Source organism: Vanacampus margaritifer, chromosome 1 (assembly GCF_051991255.1).
Source record: "Vanacampus margaritifer isolate UIUO_Vmar chromosome 1, RoL_Vmar_1.0, whole genome shotgun sequence".
In the NCBI taxonomy this organism is placed as follows: Eukaryota; Metazoa; Chordata; class Actinopteri; order Syngnathiformes; family Syngnathidae; genus Vanacampus; species Vanacampus margaritifer.
In genome coordinates, this window is record NC_135432.1 from 56,688,914 (window position 1) to 56,709,578 (window position 20,665).

General features: G+C 40.6%; 2 protein-coding genes across 3 annotated transcripts; one reads left to right on the forward strand and one right to left on the reverse strand.

The window, feature by feature from the left end:
* Positions 1–306: 306 nt before the first annotated feature.
* On the reverse strand, positions 307–14,715 carry aspg (asparaginase homolog (S. cerevisiae)). 2 transcript variants are annotated; one of them, XM_077555873.1, is made up of 17 exons: positions 14,235–14,715; positions 12,754–12,880; positions 9,924–10,035; positions 9,662–9,787; positions 9,493–9,576; positions 8,227–8,353; positions 8,039–8,151; positions 5,975–6,160; positions 5,790–5,903; positions 5,579–5,698; positions 4,005–4,100; positions 3,701–3,864; positions 2,811–2,897; positions 2,383–2,482; positions 2,235–2,300; positions 2,095–2,145; positions 307–1,237 (listed from the first exon to the last, which is right to left on the reverse strand). In XM_077555873.1, the coding sequence occupies exons 1-17, from the start codon at positions 14,482–14,484 to the stop codon at positions 1,193–1,195; spliced, it is 1,968 nt and encodes a 655-aa protein (XP_077411999.1). In that variant the 5' UTR covers positions 14,485–14,715; the 3' UTR covers positions 307–1,192. The 2 variants fall into 2 exon arrangements, with proteins under 2 accessions (XP_077411999.1, XP_077412003.1); XM_077555877.1 differs by lacking the exon at positions 2,095–2,145 and having other exon boundaries at positions 406–1,237.
* Positions 14,716–15,424: 709 nt separating this feature from the next.
* arf6b (ADP-ribosylation factor 6b) lies at positions 15,425–17,972 on the forward strand. Its single transcript, XM_077555889.1, has 2 exons — positions 15,425–15,713; positions 15,927–17,972. Exon 2 carries the CDS (start codon positions 16,519–16,521, stop codon positions 17,044–17,046), a length of 528 nt encoding a protein of 175 aa, XP_077412015.1. The 5' UTR covers positions 15,425–15,713; positions 15,927–16,518; the 3' UTR covers positions 17,047–17,972.
* The last annotated feature ends 2,693 nt before the right edge of the window (positions 17,973–20,665 follow it).

A 20,665-nucleotide genomic window follows, 5' to 3' on the forward strand; every position in this document is an offset into this window, starting at 1 on the left:
TTTGTACACAGTTATTGTGAAGTGACATGCGTCTATTTATGCGTCGATGTATATTTCATTTAGTTCATTGCCTGTATTATTTGCCTTAAACTTTTTTTTTATATTTTACGTTGGCATCGATGTAGACGGCAAATCATTTCATTACATAGGGAGAACGTTTGGAAAATGTTTCCCTACTATTCGTGTGACAATCAACACTTTGCCTCTTTGAAAGGATTGACATAATATAGAGCACGTTTTGTGTCAAACAAATCCCTCAACACATTTTGCAGGCTTGTCACTTACTACTTCCTGTCAAGACACTCTCTTTCACCACAAACAGTCATTTGAGCCTAAAATGTGGTTAGGACAATTATAATGACACTTTTCATGTTTGGGTGAATAACGTAATCATAACGTTGAGGTTATGTGTGTTGGTTTTGTAGGCCAGTAATATGGGAATGTTGTTTTAATTAATCTGATTTATTTCTGTTGCTTGTATCACACAACAACAAAAAACAGCAAGACATTCAATAGTGAGACAGTAGGACAATTTGTTTTTCGTTACAAACAAATCATTGAATAGCATTAAACATTCAGTCAGCTCTAATGAATAAAGAAGAGATACAAGTGAATACAGCAGTGGGAAAAGGAAAACGCGCTAAACATGACTAAAATATATTAAAAAGATCACATGCAGAAACCAGCTTGCAACTGAAATTGCCAGTTCCGTTTCAGAGAGCTATGCCACTCTTCCGGCTCGACAACTTCCGGCAGAGAAACAGGCTGGATCAGTCTGCAGAGTCACTTCACAGTTTTTGAACACGTGTTCTGGCAGCAGGACACACATGGAGGTATTTGAAAAAGGTCGATCAAGAACATCTTATTTTGTCAGTGTCTTTGTTATTAAAAAAATAAGTATAAAAATAAAAGGCCCTGAATTTGATGATTTTGTTAGTCACGGTAATTATACCATATCAGCCTGGCAGCCATTTTTATAGCAGCATTTGTCTCATCCTCCACAATAAAAGCACGTGTACCCTCATATATAGATTTATACTAACATCAAAATTTATATGAAATCTGTGCGTATTGTGCTTATAACGCAGCTGGACGGGGATGCTGTAATCATTCGATGCGCCGTAGTGTGTATCTGAGGACGGAGTGGGAGGAAGTGGATGCAACTTGGCAAACTGGACGAAGTGGCTGGAGCTCACATTGCAGCAGGAGAGGCGGTGAACTCAATCACGCTGCCGTTCTGATGCAACAAGAAACAAAAATAACAATGGGATCAACAGGAAGCAGGAACTGGAGAAGGCGGCCGTCTGGCGTGCAGCATTCCTAGTCTTCAAACAAAGCACAAATAATACAACAAAACCAAAACACACACACAAATGGGCAAAGTTGCGTGATATGAAATGCAAGACATGGAAACTAGAACTGAAATCTTCTCTTAGAGTAAGTTTGTATATACATAAAGGAAATGTGATGTATAAGTGCCTGCCTCATAGTCCAAGCCAGTCATAGGCATGGTCCTAAATTTCCCATGGATGTGAATTTAGGTGTAAATGGTTTGTGGTATGCGTATGGTTATGTAATTAAAACAACAACAATTGGTATGTCATTATATACCAAAATAATTTTTCACCAACACACCATGCAAACCTTGGAATATAAAAACATACGAGATCATCAGATGTGTAAAAGCTATAAAAATGCTGGTCTGACTTTGGGTGAGAGGCAGGCTACGTCCTGGACTTGTCACCAGTCCAAATCACATTCACGTAAATTTACAGTCTTGCATATTTTGAGAATGTGGGAGGAAATAGAATTTTTGACGTCTATAGCCGTCAATGGCAGTGAATGAGTTAAAATCCTGCTTGTGCTTTTCAATGTGAGTATAGCAAAACTATTGATTTCTCTACACTTTGCATGTTTTTCCTCCAACTGATGAGGACCAGAATACAGAATAATGGATTTCAAAAACATATGCATAACAGTTGCGGGGTGATGTTCACAAATACAACTCAAATCCAAACTCATGCCTAATGAAATCTCATGCTGAAAGGATGAGGGATGTTTACACGGGGAATCATACAAGTTTGTTTCTTTTACCTCCTCATCCTCATCATATTCATCATACTCATTCAATCCTGCAAATTCTGTCTGAAATTAGGCAGACGCACATGTCATTAAAAAGTTGATTATGCAAGTACTGAATAGTAAACAGAAGATGTCTTTAAAATAGTGTTTACCTGCATTTTTTTATTGAGGATGTTTAGTATGAAGGACGCCACTTCTGGTTTACCGACAGAATTGGCCTGGACAAAAGAAACATGCAAACTGGAGTTTATTTTCAAAAAGTGTCATTTCGGTGCAATGTAGCATCCTCAAAGCACCCACCAGTTCAATTGCTGTCTGCCCATCATAGCTAGGTTTATTTAGATCAGCTCCAGCGAGGCTCCATATTTCCAAGCCCTCCAGGTCGCCGCTGACGGCCAGGCTAACAAACAACAACAAAACGACAAATAAAGTTGACAGTTGTTTCCAAAACTTTTCCCTTTGCTTTTTGTTAAACGAGGCCAGTAAAAATTTGGGGGTAAATCAGCTTGGCTCATAGTGTTTTTATTTGTGAAAGTTTAACATGTAAGTATCTGAACAATAGGGGCAAAAGATATGGGGGAGTCCTAATGCTATGCAGCCAGGGAGCATTCCTCTTGTATATGCATGTGCCAGCAAACTGGTTGGGCTTGTGTTATGTTATGTAGGATGGGTTGGCGTGGATCTGACATTTTAATGTGTATATGCATGTGTGTGTGTGTGTGTGAGACCTGCACAGTTCTGTTCCTGCCTCCTCCAACTCATCTCGGGAGAAGTGGGCTCCCGTCTTCCTCAAAAGCTTGACGACATCCTTGTGCCTATGTCGGATGACATCATCATTAGTGTTACACTCAGTAAGCCACAACTCAGCAATATAGTGTAGTCAGGACAAAACTGTTGGCGGTGACAAGTAAGAACACGAGCCATGTCGCCCGCATACACCCAACCGCCCACACAGGAGTCACCAGAAGTGCAACTGCACTGTACAGAAAAATCAACAAAACAAACAAAAAGATTTCATCATGGTTTTATGCTGGCACATTGATAGTTAATCTTTCACACTATGCGGACCTACAGCCAGTATGTATGAACTGTGAAACTGGCAACCGGCTGCAGGACTGGTTCCGAGGCCACGCCCGCATCTCCACACCCGTCTCTTTAAATGACTTTGACATTTTAATTTAGTTAAAGCGCTGTGTTAAGTTTGAGTACAGGTAAATGTGCTGTCACTATTAGTAGCAGCAGAGAAGGCTATGGAATGCAGCAAAGAAAGTGAAGCCATGCTGCGAGGCCTCCCTCAACTTTCAAAGGAAACATGTCACTGCTTGCAGTGCTAACCGTTAAAATAAGACAACAGTCAATTGGCACAGCTCCAACATATACGTTTTATCCCTGAGGCCAATATGAATTCAAGAAAACAGGTAGAAATAATATACTTGATAAATATTTGGGGCAATGTCAAGCAATGACAATGATGGCCATATTCAGTACAATTAGCCTAAATAGCTTGAATTAACCTCTGCTACTCCCCTTGCTTCTCTGCTCCCATACTGCCATTCATTCCTTGCACAAGCTCCTTCATTGACATGACCATTCAGATGACAGCAAGTCCTTGGCTTACCTGAAGCGTACGGCGTTGCACAGGGGTGTGTCGCCATAGCGATCTTTCGCGTAAACCGTGGCGCCAATCGTCAGCAGGTACTGCACCACTTTCAGGTTTCCTTCACAGGCAGCAATGTGCAGAGGGGTCCGTCCGTCATAGTCGGCCAGACACAAATTACTGCCCTGAGCCACAGGATGAAAAAGGACATCAGGCAGTTCATTGGGTGCTTTAAATTTATTGTCCGGCAATCACTTAACTGTGGAACAATCCAAACGGGTAATGGCGCTTGACAACGTGAGCTACATAGTATGGTGTGACTTACAATTTCTTTTAGGGTTTCCAGGGCCTCGATGTCACCGATCTTTGTGGCTGCACAAGCCAGCGAGGGTGTCAGAGCATCACGGATGGCCTCCAGCTCCTGTGGGCACCATAAACTTGGAAATTAACAAACTGCCTTATGGGAACACAAAATGTGATTATTTTTTTTTTGGGGGGGGGGGAATACTTTTGGGGTAAATACTAAGCATTAAAATGAGTATACATTTGTGTTCATTGAAAAAATTAATGTTAGATGACCACAATGTATCCCAGCAGATATCCTGTAATTGTTGACTTGAAAGTACCATTAAAGTAAGGATCAACTGAGCATTGAAGTTAAAAGTTTTGTTTTTTTAATTTTGTAATAGCCTACACTTTATAAATTGTCATTGTGTGCTACAAAACCTCCAAATTGTCTGTAATGAGAAAATATCAACATTTCAATATTAATTCTAAAGCTAAATTGAAAGACATGGAAACAGCCTCCATAAAATGTTGATGTTTTTAGCTTGGCTGTTTGAATAATTTATTGATCATTTAATCCAAAATGCTGTGCTTTGTGATTTTTTTTTTATTTGTTTCACTCTCACTTTGTGTTTTTTTTCTGCTGCTGCCTGTCTTGGCCAGGTCTCTCTTAAAAAAGGTTTTTAATCTCAACGGGACCAACATGGTTAAATAAAGGTTAAATGAAATGAAAATGAAAATTCTTACGTTTAGGCATGGACCCATTCCCGGTTTGACGGTTTACCGTGGTTTGAAAATATCAAGGTTTTGATAAAACTGCAATATGATTGCATACTTGAATAGATCACTAAATAAGCTGCCTCTTTGAAGATAATTGGAGAGGTCAGCGACCCCCCCCCCCCCTTCTTGGCTGAGCAGAAAGGGGAGGGGTGAGCATTGCACACAGGCGGCAGGGCAGGAGGAAAGAAATATGGTGCCAGTGGGTACTAGCTAGCCCCAAGGACAACATGAGCAGTCTGTTCTAAAAATAGCTTACCAATGATGGGACACTGTGACTAAGTAAAATTAAAATGAATGTTAATATTTATTTGTTTCTATCTTTTAACATGATTGTACCAAATATTCTATATTTTGTTCAAACATAACATAGATTGTGTTCAATGGGGAAATTTTTTATTTAATTTAACCCAATTTTTAAAAAATAATATTTTTCAAGACATTTCAGAGCTGTAATTTTAATACCATGAGACCGCATTATATTTTTGCTTGCGGTTATTATACTGTCAAATTGTGTTTGACCCTAATGTTTCTACTGTTAACTGTTTAATTATTTGGAAATTAACTACCAATTTGCAATGCACGTGCAAAGGAAATTGTAGTATTCGGCCTATGCTGAGATATCAAGTACTAAACAATGCAAACACATTCAAAAATCAAACTTCTGACTCGTGTTCTACACAAACAAACAATAAATCTAATGTAATTCCGTGACTGTCAATCAAGCCAAACAGTGTTTGACATCGGGTCCTGTCTACCTCAAATTATATTTTTGAGCATATTAGGGACAGTTAGGGAAATTAGGACTTAACTATTGTGTGCCCAGGCATCTCTCACCTCTTTGCAGCTAATGCTCAAAGACTTGGCGACGACCTGGATAAATCGACTGTCACTCAGACTAAACTTGGCTCCTGCCAAATCAGCAGTCATCTCACCTCGCAGGTTCTGCCCCATCATCTATACACAAACACATAAGTATAGCTAGCATAGTTCTTAGGTCTTTATTTCAGTGTGTTGAGTGACGCCACCTGTTGATGTATTCACCGACCTTTTTCTTGGCGTCTAGATTTAGGTCTTTCTTGGCCAACACATAGGACAGCTTTGATAGGGCGGCCTCTGGAGTCAAGTCACCACCAGCTATCAGCCCGGCATCTATCAATACCTAAATTGTGTTTCAGTTTTAATTAGTGTCCAAATTATGAAATAATTCATTAATGAGTAATCGGGGCTAACCTTGCCAGTGGCATAGGACGTAGACACTGTCCCCCTCAAACACTGTGTGCAGTTTATGATGATGACGCCAGAGTCTGTGGCCTTCTTCAACTCCCCCAACAGGTCAGAGCGGTTATCCGGGCCGTTGCCACTGCCATAGGTCTCCAGAACCACTCCCTCCATGGGTGGCTGCAGGAAGGCCCTCATCTAAAAACAGAAATGAACGCAATAAAAAAAAAATCTAAATGCATGGCAGATCAGTAGAATGCAGGGGTTTTTTTTTTGCAACTCTCTACTGCCCAAACCCATCTACGCTCTTAAAAGCCCATCTGCTGGAGACTCTGCAAGCATTCCCGTCACTGGAAGGCCATGTGCCACATCATTAGCCATGGCATATGACTAGAACAGCAGATGATGGCCGGGTCCACAAGGAGAGCAATTAATCTGAAGGTGTTAGCAAGCGTAAAATCATTTGGCAAGTGCAGGGCAGTTAGCACAAAATATGAGATAAGGGGGTCAGTAAAAGTGGTTACTTTTTTGATGCCATAAGCACTTTGACAAGAAATGCTCGACGCAGATTAGCAATGAAGCGCTCGTTGTGTCGACACGGCGACGCACACAAGAGTCTGGTGCCCCATCAAAACGTCGCCTCATAAAAACAGTTAAGGGCTGTAAGAAAGCCTTGATGGTCGTACTGGGCTGCGGGAGCAGATTGAGACAGTAAAGTCATCCTCCTGCTGGCCTCCGAAACGCGAGCTGCAACTAAACGCTTCGCTATCAATGCCAAGCCTTCCTCTTTACAGGGTGATTGGTCATGGCCCATAACGCCAACCTATCTCTCTCTGAGCTGAGCTCTGATTGGGTTTACACAAGCAGGGAAGTAAGAAGCGGGATAATTGCACAATTAAACTGAAGTTAGCATGATTTTATTGCAGTTAGAGCAAACAAAAGTGTCTGGACAGTTTGTCAACTTTGAATAACATTTTGTTAAAGGGGAAGTCAACCCCCCCCCCCCCAAAAAAAAAATTGACACATGTTCAATGCAGCCCCACTAATCTAAATATGGTATTCTGGTTGGTGTTGTGTTAGTGGAATATGAGTTAAACAGCAAAATCCAGCCGTTTTTGTCCATCTCCGCTTGACTTTTTGATTTGCTTCCTCAGTTGCCTTGACGACGGTGGTAAGCAGAGCCGAAGCACCTGCGGCATGTTATGATTAGTTGGCCTCATAAGCCGAGCCGTTACGGACAGGTGGTGTCGAAGTATTCTTCTCACTGGCTTGCTTGCTGCTTACGACGACTTCGATCCCTGGTTTTGCTAAATACACGCTTCGTATCGTTAACAGCTTATTTTTATTTTTTTCTGCAACGGCTTAGACCTCTTGCACGCTCTTTGTTGATACTTTGATGGCTACGTTTCAACTTTTAAGCTAACCTTGTTGTTTATTGCAGCCTTTTGTACTGGTATCCACGGCTCGTTTAACTTTTCTTACATTTTACTATGATATATTCTCCCGTGTGTTTTTGCCACGCTCCTTAATTTACTACCTTTTTTGTAAATACAATTGTGGTCTGCTCTCACACACTCACATACACACACACTCCTGACAATCTCAGGGGGCGGCCATTTTGCCACTTACTGTCGACAGAAGATGAATTCAATGTTGCTCAGGTCTCAGGTAACAATAAATCGCAGCTCATCTGTTTTCTGAAGCTAAGCTGTGATTGGTTGTTACCTGAGACCTGAGCAACACTGATGTCATCTTCCAGTCGACAGCAAGTGACAAAATGCCGCCCCCTGAAATAGATAAAAACGGCTGTATTAATAAGAATGTCATGTTTAGACTAGTGAGATCACATATAACATATTATTGTCAAGAAATGTACAAGGTAGACTTCCACTTTAAATAAAGTCATAACAACTGTGATTGCTCTTTTATGAGTAAACTGCTAAACTCGGATTTAGCCTTGGTGGGTGGTATCTGCATCTGAAGATGTTTTTTTTGTTTTTTTCTCAACACATCACCAGTTCATCTATTTTGGTCACTTTAGTGGACTACCAGATAAAGATTCACAGGACCACTTACAGTAGCAGCAGTTATTCCCGGGAAGAGCCTCAGCAGGCCTACATTCCTGTTGAGATCAGTGGAGACCTGAAACTTGACTGTGGTGTTTGCTCTCCACACAGTGTCCCAGTTTACTGCAAGAAAGGATGATAGAACAGTTAACTGCAAGAAAGGATGATAGAACACATAAATATCCTCTGTCAACTTACTTGCCATATCAACCTCTGCAGTGGCAAGAGGAGCCAAATTAGGGGATGTGAATGCATTAAAACTCCCAGCGTCAACTTTGGTCACACGATTTCCTCTATAGAGCTTGTTGTAGAAGTACAAACACACCTGAGGAGAGACAGGCGATTGATTTTAATAAATGGTCATTTAAGATGGAGGAAATAGTACACACACGCTAACTATACAATAGTATTGTTTTGTCTATGTTATCGGTTGGGGACAATGCATGGAATTTGTTGCACTTGAACCGTGCACTTCAAGATAACGACTTCAGTGTTTATCCTGTTCCTGATAATTGTTCCTGCGTGTTGCGAAACACAAGAAGCTACATAAAGACATGGTCTCATCAGACAAGCAGTGCTCTGCATGCCAGCACAGCTCACACTTACTGCACAATCTCAAAATAGTAATAAAAAAAAAATACTTCATGTAATCATTATTAAGGAGGTCATTTAATTATGTGTTCATGTGGTTTCGATCTTACTATTCTATTTCACCATATAATAAAATGGTCATAAAACACAGTCACCACCTAGGCTGGCAACTTGAGGCAAGCCACACCCACTTTCTTGAAAGAAAGAAAATGGGTCTGGTAAGGCCGCCATTGACTGCAGTTCAGCCTGGGTCAAAACGAACCATGAAATCAAATTGGTTTATTTGCTGTGGCATATTCTTGGTGAACAACGTCAGTCTTCAAAGACGGAAGACCATCCTCATAGCATTTAAAATGGCACACGGGAGAGATGATAGTTTATAGTCCTTTTTTCCAGTGTAACTACTTTGTTCCATATATTGTGACCACCGTACCTGTCATGACGCTCTGGCACATTAAGATCACCCACTATTTATTGTGAATGAAAATGTTTTTTTTCCTTTGTTGTACATATCTTCAATTAAAAGGCATTCATTATTTCCATAGTATTTCGTTGTTTTCCTTCTCGAAATACATTGTGGTCTATATTAACCAGGCGAGTGACCATTGATGTTCACTACTTTTCAAAGTGCATTGTGGGTAAGTCTTTTTTCTTTTGGACATTCAGACACTCCTAAAAAAAAATGGCGTGACCCCTTAAAAGTGCATTATATGGGGAATAGTGTGTACTGTACAGCCTAGGTCAAAATATGTAGGAAGTGTCGCTCTTTACTGATTGGTCTGTTTGGTCAGGTTTGCCCCATCTCAGACATGCACTTGACGGCGACTGAATGAGTCTGGTTGAGTTCCAGACTAGTCATCAGCAACGGCTCACCTCAGGAATGACAAACTGGCCGGCGATCAACAGCGCCCCCAACAGGTTGTCTCTGCCGTCATTCCTCATCTCATAGATAGGCACCTGATTGTGAAAGAGTAAGTGAGGCAGGTATTTGTATTCAAAATATTTATACGTTCTTTGTGGGGTTTTGTTTGTTCGCGTTTACTTGTGAGCCGGTGAGGACGATGGGCTTGCCCAAATGTTCACACATGAAAGATAGCGCAGAGGCCGTATAGGCCATAGTGTCTGTGCCATGAAGGATCACGAAGCCATCGTAGCTTTCATAGTTTTTCTGTAAAACAAAATACATTAATAAATTAATACATTTAAAATAGTGTAAAAACAACTACAATAATAGGGCAAAAAAAATAATAATAAAATGACCTTGGTTTAAAAAAAAAATGAAATAGGTGGTAATTCTCAAGTACCTCAATGTCCTTTCCTATTCGTCCCCAGTCATCTGGGGTCATATTGGCCGAGTCCAACAAAGGGCTGTACTCTATAATACTGTAGATTATCCTCTTCTTGGTTTTACTCAAACTGAAACAAAAACAAAAATTTATTTTTGATTGGACGCCTATCTTTAATCAACATCTATTCAATAGCACACTAGTACCTGATAAACTTGTTTATTATTAGTGACCATGAAGTGCAAGAGTTCACGCCAAACCACATAAAATAATAAACAAAAGTTAATTGGCTTCACTGTGAAAATGATTATTCTTTGTCACGCACGTTGGATTAAGTACTTGTTACCTTTTTTTTCTTCTATAAAACGGTGGCTTTATGAAGCAGGAGAAACTATTTAGCAGAGCCCAAACAGTGGGGAACCAAAACTTGAATTAAGGAGTGTTAAATAGAGGATCACATCGTGAGGGAAATTAGCCATTTTTCTTTTCCAGCGAAAGCTTAACGCCCTGTGAGACTAGTACAACATAAGGTGGATGATTGGCTATGTCTTGAGGCTTATTTGAGGAGTCATTTGAGTTGCATTGTTGGGGATGAGGGGTGGCTGTACGTACGGTACAGTATACATATTAATGCCGCCTTTTAAAGTGGATTTAACTCAAACAGCGGGTGGGCCACACCTCAGACACTGGATTTAAACACTGCATGATAGGCCCATTTTCCTTATAATCTCCCTTTTAAAGAAACAGGGCAGGCACACACCGCAGATTAGCATTGGCCGGCCTTTTATGAAGACAAGCTGAATGGAACAGCAGGGAGATGAAAAGGCAAGTCCCAGTCCACCAAACCAGGGGTCCTCTAATTAGCCTCAAATGCACACAACCCTGGAACATATGCCGCTGATAATCTTTGCCATGAGGAGAATGCCATTTATGACATCATGCATCTACTGTACCTGCTGCAGCGTACCCTAAGGTGCAACCCCAATAGCATAAGAATAATCAATAGTGATTACTATACCAAAAACACATCGTGCAGCTTGTTTTGTTGACACCATCATTGGGACTATTAAAATGTGGCTCATGTGTCGAGGTATCAGGCCCAAAAATGACCTAAACAAAGAAAGCATTTGAAAAATATCAATACATTAATTCCATTACCCACAGGTAAGAGTTCGCAGGCGCTTACAATACCAACAACGCTCACATTAGACTTCTATATGAGCAAACTGTTAGTGCAAACCATGCATGTCATGTTGTAACATTTTACAGAGAGCTCAGCCACCCAACCATTCGCAAGGGCAGTGCAGGCAAACACAAGGCTACCACATATACAGCACCTGTGGAATAGTTGGTCAGAATGTGTAGTTGGCTTCCTGTCAGGGTAACAAAAGTCATTCATTTATCACATTAAATCCACGTCTATGTGAAAGCAACAAACAAACGTGTGACAAAGCAATGTTTGTTGACAGCTCCAGGTAGAAAACCTGTGTAAATGTTGACAAAAAGTATAATGGGCCATAAAAATCTACACAATTTCCTATCCCACAGCATTTCACAGCTTCCTGGACTCTTTATATTTTGTAAGTGAACAAGTAAACATCACAACATGTTTGTCAACCTGAACATACATGACACCCAGAGCATTAGTAATGAAAACACCACTTTAATCTAGGTCAAGACAAAAATAGATTTGCCCAAGAGTATATAATACAAAACGGTGCACATAATTTGTTTTTTACTGTGAGAGTCTGCAATGGAAATAAATTCGCATTGGTCGGTTTATGAATTCATCCATTCTTTCTTTTTTTTATACCACTTACTTAAATACTCTTTAGTGTTAATAAGTGTGCTGAAGCCAATCCCAGTTTACTTCAGGCAAGAGGCAGGGACTGAATGCTAGCCAATTGCCAATATAGAAACAACCATTCACACTTATGGGCAATTTAGGGTCTTTATTTAAGCAAAGAAGCATGTTTTTGGAATGTAGTACCAATACCAGGTATTGTACTAGGCCGATACCTGGCCTTATTTCAAAATATCGGTACACACGACAGCAGCTGATACTGGTATATTATAAATTAGAAGAAAAGAAAATTTAGATTAATTTCATGTTATTTTGAGGAAAATGTTATATTGGCATATATAGGTCTTTCTTTAAAATTAGCGGTCATTGTTTTTTAGGGGAAATTTTATGCTTCAAAAGTACCAGTGGTATCAGTACTCGGTATCGGTTGAGTATCACTACTGCTGGGCTAACCAAGTCGTCCACGTTCGTGAATTATCTGGGATAATTATTCGAACCGTCGTACTGAATCAGGAACAAGTATAAGTTCTTGATTAATACTGTTTTTTTTTTAATTGTTCAAATATTTTATGAACATGCTATTATGATAATTATTTGTCCACAATGAATATATAACTGCTAATGTTGCCTATTTTAAAGAAAGCAAAACAGAAAAATGCATTGCTAGACAACAGACAAAAATGCCTACATATATCTTTTGTTTTCATTGCTGTTAAATTTCTTGCCATTTTATTTGTTTTCATTTTTATTTCACGCTCGTAAATTTTACTTATATGCTGTTTGCTCATGTTTGATTGTTGTTGTGTTTTTTAGAAGCTTGTGGCTCAATAACCTCATGTGAATTGAATCACCTGATTGGCTCAGTGTGACCTGAGTCCACAAAATTATTTGAGTTAGCCACCACTAGGACAAAGTACCACATAAGGTCAAGGAAGCATGAAACACAGTAATGGTGGTTGTCACAGGATTTCAAGCTACTCCAGTGGTTTAGTTACAATGAAAACGGCATTATTTCTTCTTGTAAGGAATTTTGGGTCCACTTACGGCAGGACTAAGGTGCGCTCGGAGTCATAGTAGTCATACATGCAGGTCTGCTGTGCATATATCTCATCGTGGAGGATGGGCAGCTTGCGCAAAATCTGCACAAAAGCGTTGGCTTTCGGTGCAAGAACTGTGGGGGAGAAGTATAAACACAACTAATTACTTACTGTATGTTATTTCACAATAGAAGCCTGGGGCTTTTCTGGATCTCGCTCCTATTTCCAGTATAAGTGTCATACTACACTCTAGTGGCTGATGTGAGATTACAACCAGAACAATATTTAAAACGTGATCCTTGAAAGATGAGAGACAGCTGATGAGCACGTGAGAGTAATCAGGCTTGAGAACACCACAAATCATGTGGGTTTAAAATTCTACACCTTAAATGGAAGCTAATCCATACAGAATTCATAGTAACTGGGACGTACAATGCATTCATTGAAGCTACACACCCTGGATCAAATAAGATAAAGCTAAAATACACATCCTTTAGTGTACCGGTAAATAATGTCAAACAATAGGAATCATTGAAATGCAGTTTAGCAACTCTCTCAAACTAAGATTGTAGTTGCTGTTCAAGGGTTAATTGCATATAAAACTACTGTCTATCTGCTATAAATCAATAAAATGCGATTATGATTGTTCACTGTTCAGGTTTGCGGGTTTGAGGTAGTCATCTGAAGATCTGTTGAATTAAACTGATAATACAGCAAAGCCTGCTTCCTTTTTGTCGAAAGAATTTTCATTAGATCCCTGAAAAATGAATACATTTTAAATTAACTTATGTGAAGAGAACTACTTAACTCATGTGAATGTATACAGAAAATTGTTGGATGACCTTGGGAGAAAACTTGTCTTCGCCAGAGGCCCTAGTGTGTTATTTGGCAAGACATGCACCAGATAAACTGTCAACAACTAGTTCATTGGAACCTGGCTGTGCTGGCGAGTATTATGTCAACAGTTACACTGTTCGTTTTGTCTTTAAAAACAAATCCCTTTCATTTGTATTATACAATTTACTCCTCTTTGAGTAGTTTATACTTAAAATAATGGGATCCAAATCAGCCAATAATCAGTCATCATTTTCTTGTGTGAGCAGAGGAAATTAGTGATGGATGGAATATGTGAAATAATACTTCTCTACTAAAGGAGACTTGCATTGTTCTTTTTTCCATTTTTGTTCTGTCCTCTTTCTGTCTGTTCACTCTCAAACTCTGTTCTGTCCGACCATTAAATATCCATCTCAACACAATTGACAACAGATGGAATCCTGTAGCCTATATCAAAATCTCCTGTTCCGTTATTGCTCGACTCGTTTAGTGATTTACTTGCATGTGGTGAGGCAGCCTCGTGTTGTGCATGACATGACAACAAGAGGCACCTAAGAGGCTACCAAAAGTGCTAGCAGCTTGACCTTGGCTGCACACACGTAAGCAGAGTAGCAATGTATAATCACGTAATTACAAGCCGTGAACCATAGCTACCGTTGTCCAGAAGCACCATCCCGATGGTCCCTCCCGTGTTGATAACCAAGACGCGCGCTTCGGCTGCACTCGGCGAGCTGGCCAATTCATTTCCATCGAACGACCCGCAGCTCGTTAGCTGTCTCCTTCGGCACGGATGAACCTGCGTATTTCGAGGTGAGACCACCTCGTTGGATTCGGCAGAGTCCAGTTTATGGTGGGACAGAGCCCGGGCAAGTGGCGTCAAGGTGTTCGGAGGGGTATTCGCCATGACGAGTGAAGCCACTGCTGCCGCTGCTTGTTTTGAGTGTGGTAACCTACGGTGGTCTTTGAACGTCACAATGGACCCCTGCTGAAGAACGACAGTCGTGTACAGTGGAACAAAACCTCTATTTTAATGCCGACAGGTGTAACGCCGATGTAAGTAGTGGCGTAAACGACCCTTTTGCTTGTTGATCTGCTTCCTCTCCACCGATGTGTTTTTATCTGGGGAGTTTACTTTGTGGGGGGATTTGTTCCTGTGACATCACTAATATGGGCGTACACTCAAAGTGACCCGTAGCCATTGGCCAGCCTATGGCAAGCCATAAAGCCCTTTTCACATATTAATAAATGGACAACAAGTGTCATTTGTTCCCAGTTTTTCTGAATATATTACTTTGTTAATCTGAATAATCACCCCCCCCCCCACCACCACCACCACAATCACCCGTTTTTCCGAATATTTTTTTATGACAGTAATAAAAAAAAAGAAGAAAAATCTAGAGGGAAAAAAATCACAAAAACAGAAAAAAACAAAGCTTTAAAAAAAAAAAAAGTTTAATAACGCAATTAAATTACAGATATCTTCAATGAATGCTCCAAAGCACAATAAATGTTCGCAGTACCGCCATATTGCAGACTTTTGAAGGTACATATAGGTTGGTTTCTTAACTTAACTTATTTATCCATCAACAATTACACAGGCATCCGGTCACAGTGACCCAGGGAAATTATTGCTCAACGGGAGACCATGTCTTGTTCAGAACTTGTGCAGCTACGTCTGTGCACCACAAGGTGGTAATATTACTCTTTTTGTTGAAGTGACTAGATAGTAATTAAACGAACCTAACGTTTAAGTTTTCTGTAACGTTTTAGTTTCCCAGTATACTGTGTTCACACCCTCCCACTAAACCGAGAAAAAAAACTAACTGTATCAACCTTTGATGTCTCTGGAGCGAGTTTGAAATACTGTTTGATTGTTTGCGTGTTTGCGTTGATGTCTTTGACGTGCACAAGTCTTGCAGTAGCCTTTTGAGTTTTTTTGTGTGTCAGTTTGTCGTTCTGAACGCACCAGCAGCCAGAGAGCTCCATTCACAAGCGAATGAAGAAGTGAAGGGCAGGAAGTGGCAGCGAAGGCAGTTCCACACCTTTCCGGTGTATGGGCGCCGCGAACAGCTCGGCTTAAAGGAGAAAGGCTGCTGCTAGGAGAATAAATCGAAAGTGGGAGGCAGAACGGAGGTAAATTGTTTGCATTCTAGTTAATACGCCTAGATAAAGTCAGTCGTTGTTTGTATTGCTCTATTGTGCCGCTTATTTTGTAACAAGATCCGGCTAGTTTGTTGCCGCTAACTGTTAGCTAGCTAGCCGGCTAGGCTGGTTAGCTTGCTAGCCGTCATTAGCGGACATGGGCTAATTTCGGTTGCCTGACACTCCTATTTAATCTCTTTACAGGGGGCGAGACGTGGACTTTCCTGGGCGAGTGCATGTGTTGCTGAGTCACCGTGGACTTGCTTGTCGAGGACCTCCGCAACCGGGAAGGTGAAGTTGACTGGCGCAAAGCTTTGGGCTGGATTTGCTTTAGCCGCAGAAAGCTGCTTTTTCTTACCCGGTAGTGCTGACAGGGAGCCGGGGCGCAGCCGGTCAAGAGGCACGTCGACCGAGGGACTTCGCCACGGCGTTTAGTGATACAATATCCCCCTTTTTGCACACCATAGCCTGTTTTGGAGGCCCTCCTTTTGGCTGATTCGTGCACAAGAATGCCCATCGCGCGACAGCTGCTGACAAGTTTGTAGAGTAACGAGGCATGGTGTGAACAGGCCCCAGTCGAACATTCTGCTACTTTGAATGTACACGTCCATTCGCTTCTGAGCATAGCAAGCTCTTGTAGTTAGACTCACCATGAGATTGTGTTTCTAACGTTGTTATTGGGGGGCATGCTTTCACCAATAAGCCTGTAATTGAACTGAAGCTCCTCTAAAATAAGCAGAGCGCTCCTGCCTGATTTACTCATTACCAGCAAGGTATTTATGCATAAGAGTTAAAAATGGGGAAGATGCTCTCAAAGATTTTTGGGAACAAGGAGATGAGAATATTAATGCTTGGACTTGACGCCGCCGGAAAGACAACAATCCTCTACAAACTGAAACTGGGACAGTCAGTCACCACGATCCCCACAGTGGGCTTCAATGTGGAGACTGTCACCTACAAAAACGTCAAGTTCAACGTGTGGGATGTCGGCGGCCAGGATAAAATTCGCCCCCTTTGGCGACACTACTACACAGGCACCCAGGGGCTCATTTTCGTGGTGGATTGCGCAGACAGGGATCGCATCGACGAGGCGCGGCAGGAACTCCATCGCATCATCAATGACAGGGAAATGAGGGATGCTATCATCTTGATATTCGCCAATAAGCAAGACCTTCCCGACGCCATGAAGCCGCACGAAATCCAAGAGAAGCTCGGATTGACGCGCATCCGAGATAGGAATTGGTATGTTCAACCCTCGTGTGCGACCACAGGAGATGGACTCTATGAAGGCCTGACATGGCTAACCTCTAATTACAAATCTTAATGATTGGTTGCTGACTGTTTTAGGTCAAAACTATAATAAAGTTGCAAAGAACCGCTCCAATGATTATGGTTAAGTACAAATTGATTAGCCTCATTTATTTTTTAATACTTGCAATGACCCCATGACTAATTTATCTGCAGATTGGGTTGCTGGTTTTAAAAAATGCTTGTCCTGTGTAGCAGACATTTATCATGTTTTAGGGCTTGCTTATTGAATATTTAATTAATTGGTTCTATTGTGGAAGCCACAAACAGTTCACCACCTTTGCCTGTTTTTCCCATTTTATATATTTTTTCTAATGACGCTAGTTTCTTTGCATTCTTAGGCTGGGGTTCTTTAATTTTTGCTTGTTTTTTGTCAAATGAGATCTTAAAACGTTTGATGGACTATTTCCCAGTACTATGGTGAATAGTGCTTGTTAGAAAGGTTATGATTGCTGCAAATGAGAGTTTTCGCCATTGCCATCTGTCTTGACTTGAGAAGAAATACTTCACATTTCATTAGCCCTCTCACTCAATTCCCCTATATGGGCTATATAGTAACCTGATGTGTCATGTCTTGATACCTTAATGTGCTGACTATTCAACAAATGGGCCTCGAGTAACCCTTAACATGCTTGTTGGGATGCATTTTGTTTTTTAGTTTTGGGGGGAGTAAACACACACAAAGTGGGTCAAGTCATCTCTCCAAAGGAATGTTCTTCAGCTCTGAGTTTTCTCGATCTGATATTGATTAGTCTCAATATTGGGACATGATATGATAGCCTGTATCTGTAGCATGAAGTGCAGCAGCAAACCTCCACTAGGGACCTTCTGTCATGCGGTCAAAAGTGCGCTGCGGCTCCTGTTTTGATCAGGGTGGGGCGGAGAATCCATGTACAGACCTTGTCATTGTAATGTCTTATTAAAAAAGTGATTTGAAATCTATGTCTTTGTTTGTAATGTTAATTCATACCAAGAGAGATTTACTCGATGCATGTTTTGTTGATCTTCGAACAAACTGGACGGCTTTTACCCAGGCTGCAGTTACTAACTTCCTTGCCCTTCCCTGGGAGACTTTATAGAAACCACAAATTAAATGTTTCTGCCCGCCATGCCCTTGCTCTTCAATGGGAGAATGTTCAAAACAGGAAGTTAAACTGTTGGTCTCTCTGGAGCAACAGCATAACCTCATGATCGTTTGCGTGAGAGCGGGCGTCACTGTACATTGTATGCTGCGTTGTGTATGTTGAGAGTTGGTCGTGGGATACAAATCAGTTCACTGAAGCAAAGTGGTTTTATTTTAGCGTGTGTGTTTTTGCACAACAATGGTTCAAAGTTCAACCATTTAAGTTACATTATATTGCTGATTTAGGTAGTGCACTTTTTTTTTTCCACATTTGACGTTACCCCATAGTCTCACAATTGCACAGCGGGTACAAAGTTAACACGCCACTCTTCAGGTGTCAAGTTTTTTATTCCAAAAAATGAGACATTTTTTAAAAACCATTAAGTGACTCAAGCTTTTTAAATTAAACTTTTAAGAGGGCATAATTGAAAATAGCCAAGATAATGTGGTCACATTGTGGATGTGGCTGCACTCAGAATAAACCAATCACATTGAAACTTGTGTTAAATGGAAGTCAGCACTCACCAAATAAAATTCATTGTTAAGCTTTTCCTAACAATTTTTGTAGTAACATCTTGCAGCACATGCCAATTTAAATGGTGGCAGTTGTGTGCTGTCTGAACAAATCACATTCACACTCATTAAATGGCAATCTGAGTGTAGCCACATCCCCAATTATAAGGGTGTGCAACTGCGTGCACTTCTGCAACATCATCTCACTTTATTTGTACTTCCCCCTTTTTTGAGTTGCAGTACACTTGTTCTAGGACATATTAATGGTGGGAAAAGTTTTGAAATAACTAATCGTGATGTCATTTTATAAATTAAAAAAACTAGCATTTGTACAGGTTTGTATAGACTCTGTATGTTAAATAGGGTTGACCAGCCACAGGTTCCCCTCCAAAAAATGAATACAAGTAATGCTTTCATGGAATTAAATTGTCAAAGCAATAAAGAGGGAATATTATCTTGAGGCTAGATAGCGATTTGCACTCAGTGTTAACACCGCATAATACGAATAAGAAGAAGTTAACATTCTTTGGGGGTTTCATATCCCTCGTCACTGCTGACCTCATTAAATTATTGCCGCCTTTGCTGCTGCTGCTGCTGAATAATCACTTCCTCCTCGCGTCGTCCGTGAATGTATCATATTAACACACCAAATCAAAGATGCTTGGTATGGTTTATTTTAGTCAACATTGTTTTAAAGATTCAGTTTAATGTGCAGACAACAGGAGTCACATTGAATCATAATGATCTACTCCATATTTTTTTACATTTCAAATGTTGAAAAAAGTGCTTTGGCACATGTCCTCACATGCATAACCTCTATCTCTCGAAGGAGAATATTTGTAGTTTTGATTATCAGACACTGTGGAAGCTAAGGTCATAAATATATAGCCTACTGTATTTTACATTACAAAAAATTCATGGTACATAAAGATATACACAAAAAAAGGTGGAGATACACAGGTTAATTGCACCTTCCGCCATCTAGTGGAAGAGCATTTAATTGTTCTTCCTGTTGCTTCTGAAACCATTTTAAAAATATATATATTTTCAGTTTTAAAAAAACAACATCCATCCATCTATTATCCTAATGGCGTATCTCCTTGAGGATCGCGAACAGTTTTGTGTAAACTGTCTCTAAAATGTGTTCTCAGATGGGGGTTTTTCTGGCTCTAAAATGGCCAAAACCACATATATTTATTAGTTTTTTCTATCCATTTTTGAATGAAAAGTGTGTTGTGTAAACAGCCCCTCATGCTTCAGAGTGAATCTTGTGAGCGCCTGGTCCAGGCCTCCATTAGCAGCCGATGGCACTTTAATTGGGCTGTAATGGCCACTTTGGGTCGCACCACTTCATTACAACTGTATGATTCTTGCTGCTTTATTGGCAACACCACCAGGGCCCCCCGGGCGAGGACAGACGACTGTAAGCAAATTTTTTTACGACCGTTCCTCTGCAGAGATGAGTCCTCCTGGCATTTTGTTTCAACTCCCTGGGCGCCAGGAATGCCTTCCACTTCCTGAGAGAAAAGGTTAGCATTCGTGAAATGAGTCGCACACTTTTTTTTTTTTGTCAGTGAAACAGGCAAGACAGAATGCAGCATGTTGTTCTGAATGTAATCTTTTTTTTAGCTGATATTTCATTCAACCAATTTAACTACTCTAGTGTTTCCAATTTCCAATCCCGTTTTTTGTTTTGGGTTGACCAGAAGGCATGTTTATTGGTTCAGTTACTATGACGACGATCTGATGGGACATCTGCTGCTGGTGTTTTCAGTGCCACCAAAATGCAAAAGTAGACCGCAAGTTTCCAGTGAGTTCCTCAATGCTAAAAGTAAACCGCTCGCTTCTCCTGAGCACAACTCTGCATTTATGGAGTAAATTCCCACTCCTCTTACTATACTGAGCATATGCAGACTAGTGATTTAGATGATTCCTAATTTGTTCCTGATTGGAGTATTAAGTGTTAAAACTGTCCTGGTCTCCCCTGCAGTTCTTTCTG

Coding starts and splice junctions, on each gene's coding strand:
- aspg (XM_077555873.1), bottom strand. CDS start 14,484: ATGGCGAATACCCCTCCGAACACCTTGACGCCACTTGCCCGGGCTCTG. Junction 2,301..2,382: donor GGCAGACAGCAATTGAACTG/GTGGGTGCTTTG, acceptor TCTTTTGTCCAG/GCCAATTCTGTCGGTAAACC. Junction 2,146..2,234: donor TCCTCAATAAAAAAATGCAG/GTAAACACTATT, acceptor GCCTAATTTCAG/ACAGAATTTGCAGGATTGAA.
- arf6b (XM_077555889.1), top strand. CDS start 16,519: ATGGGGAAGATGCTCTCAAAGATTTTTGGGAACAAGGAGATGAGAATA.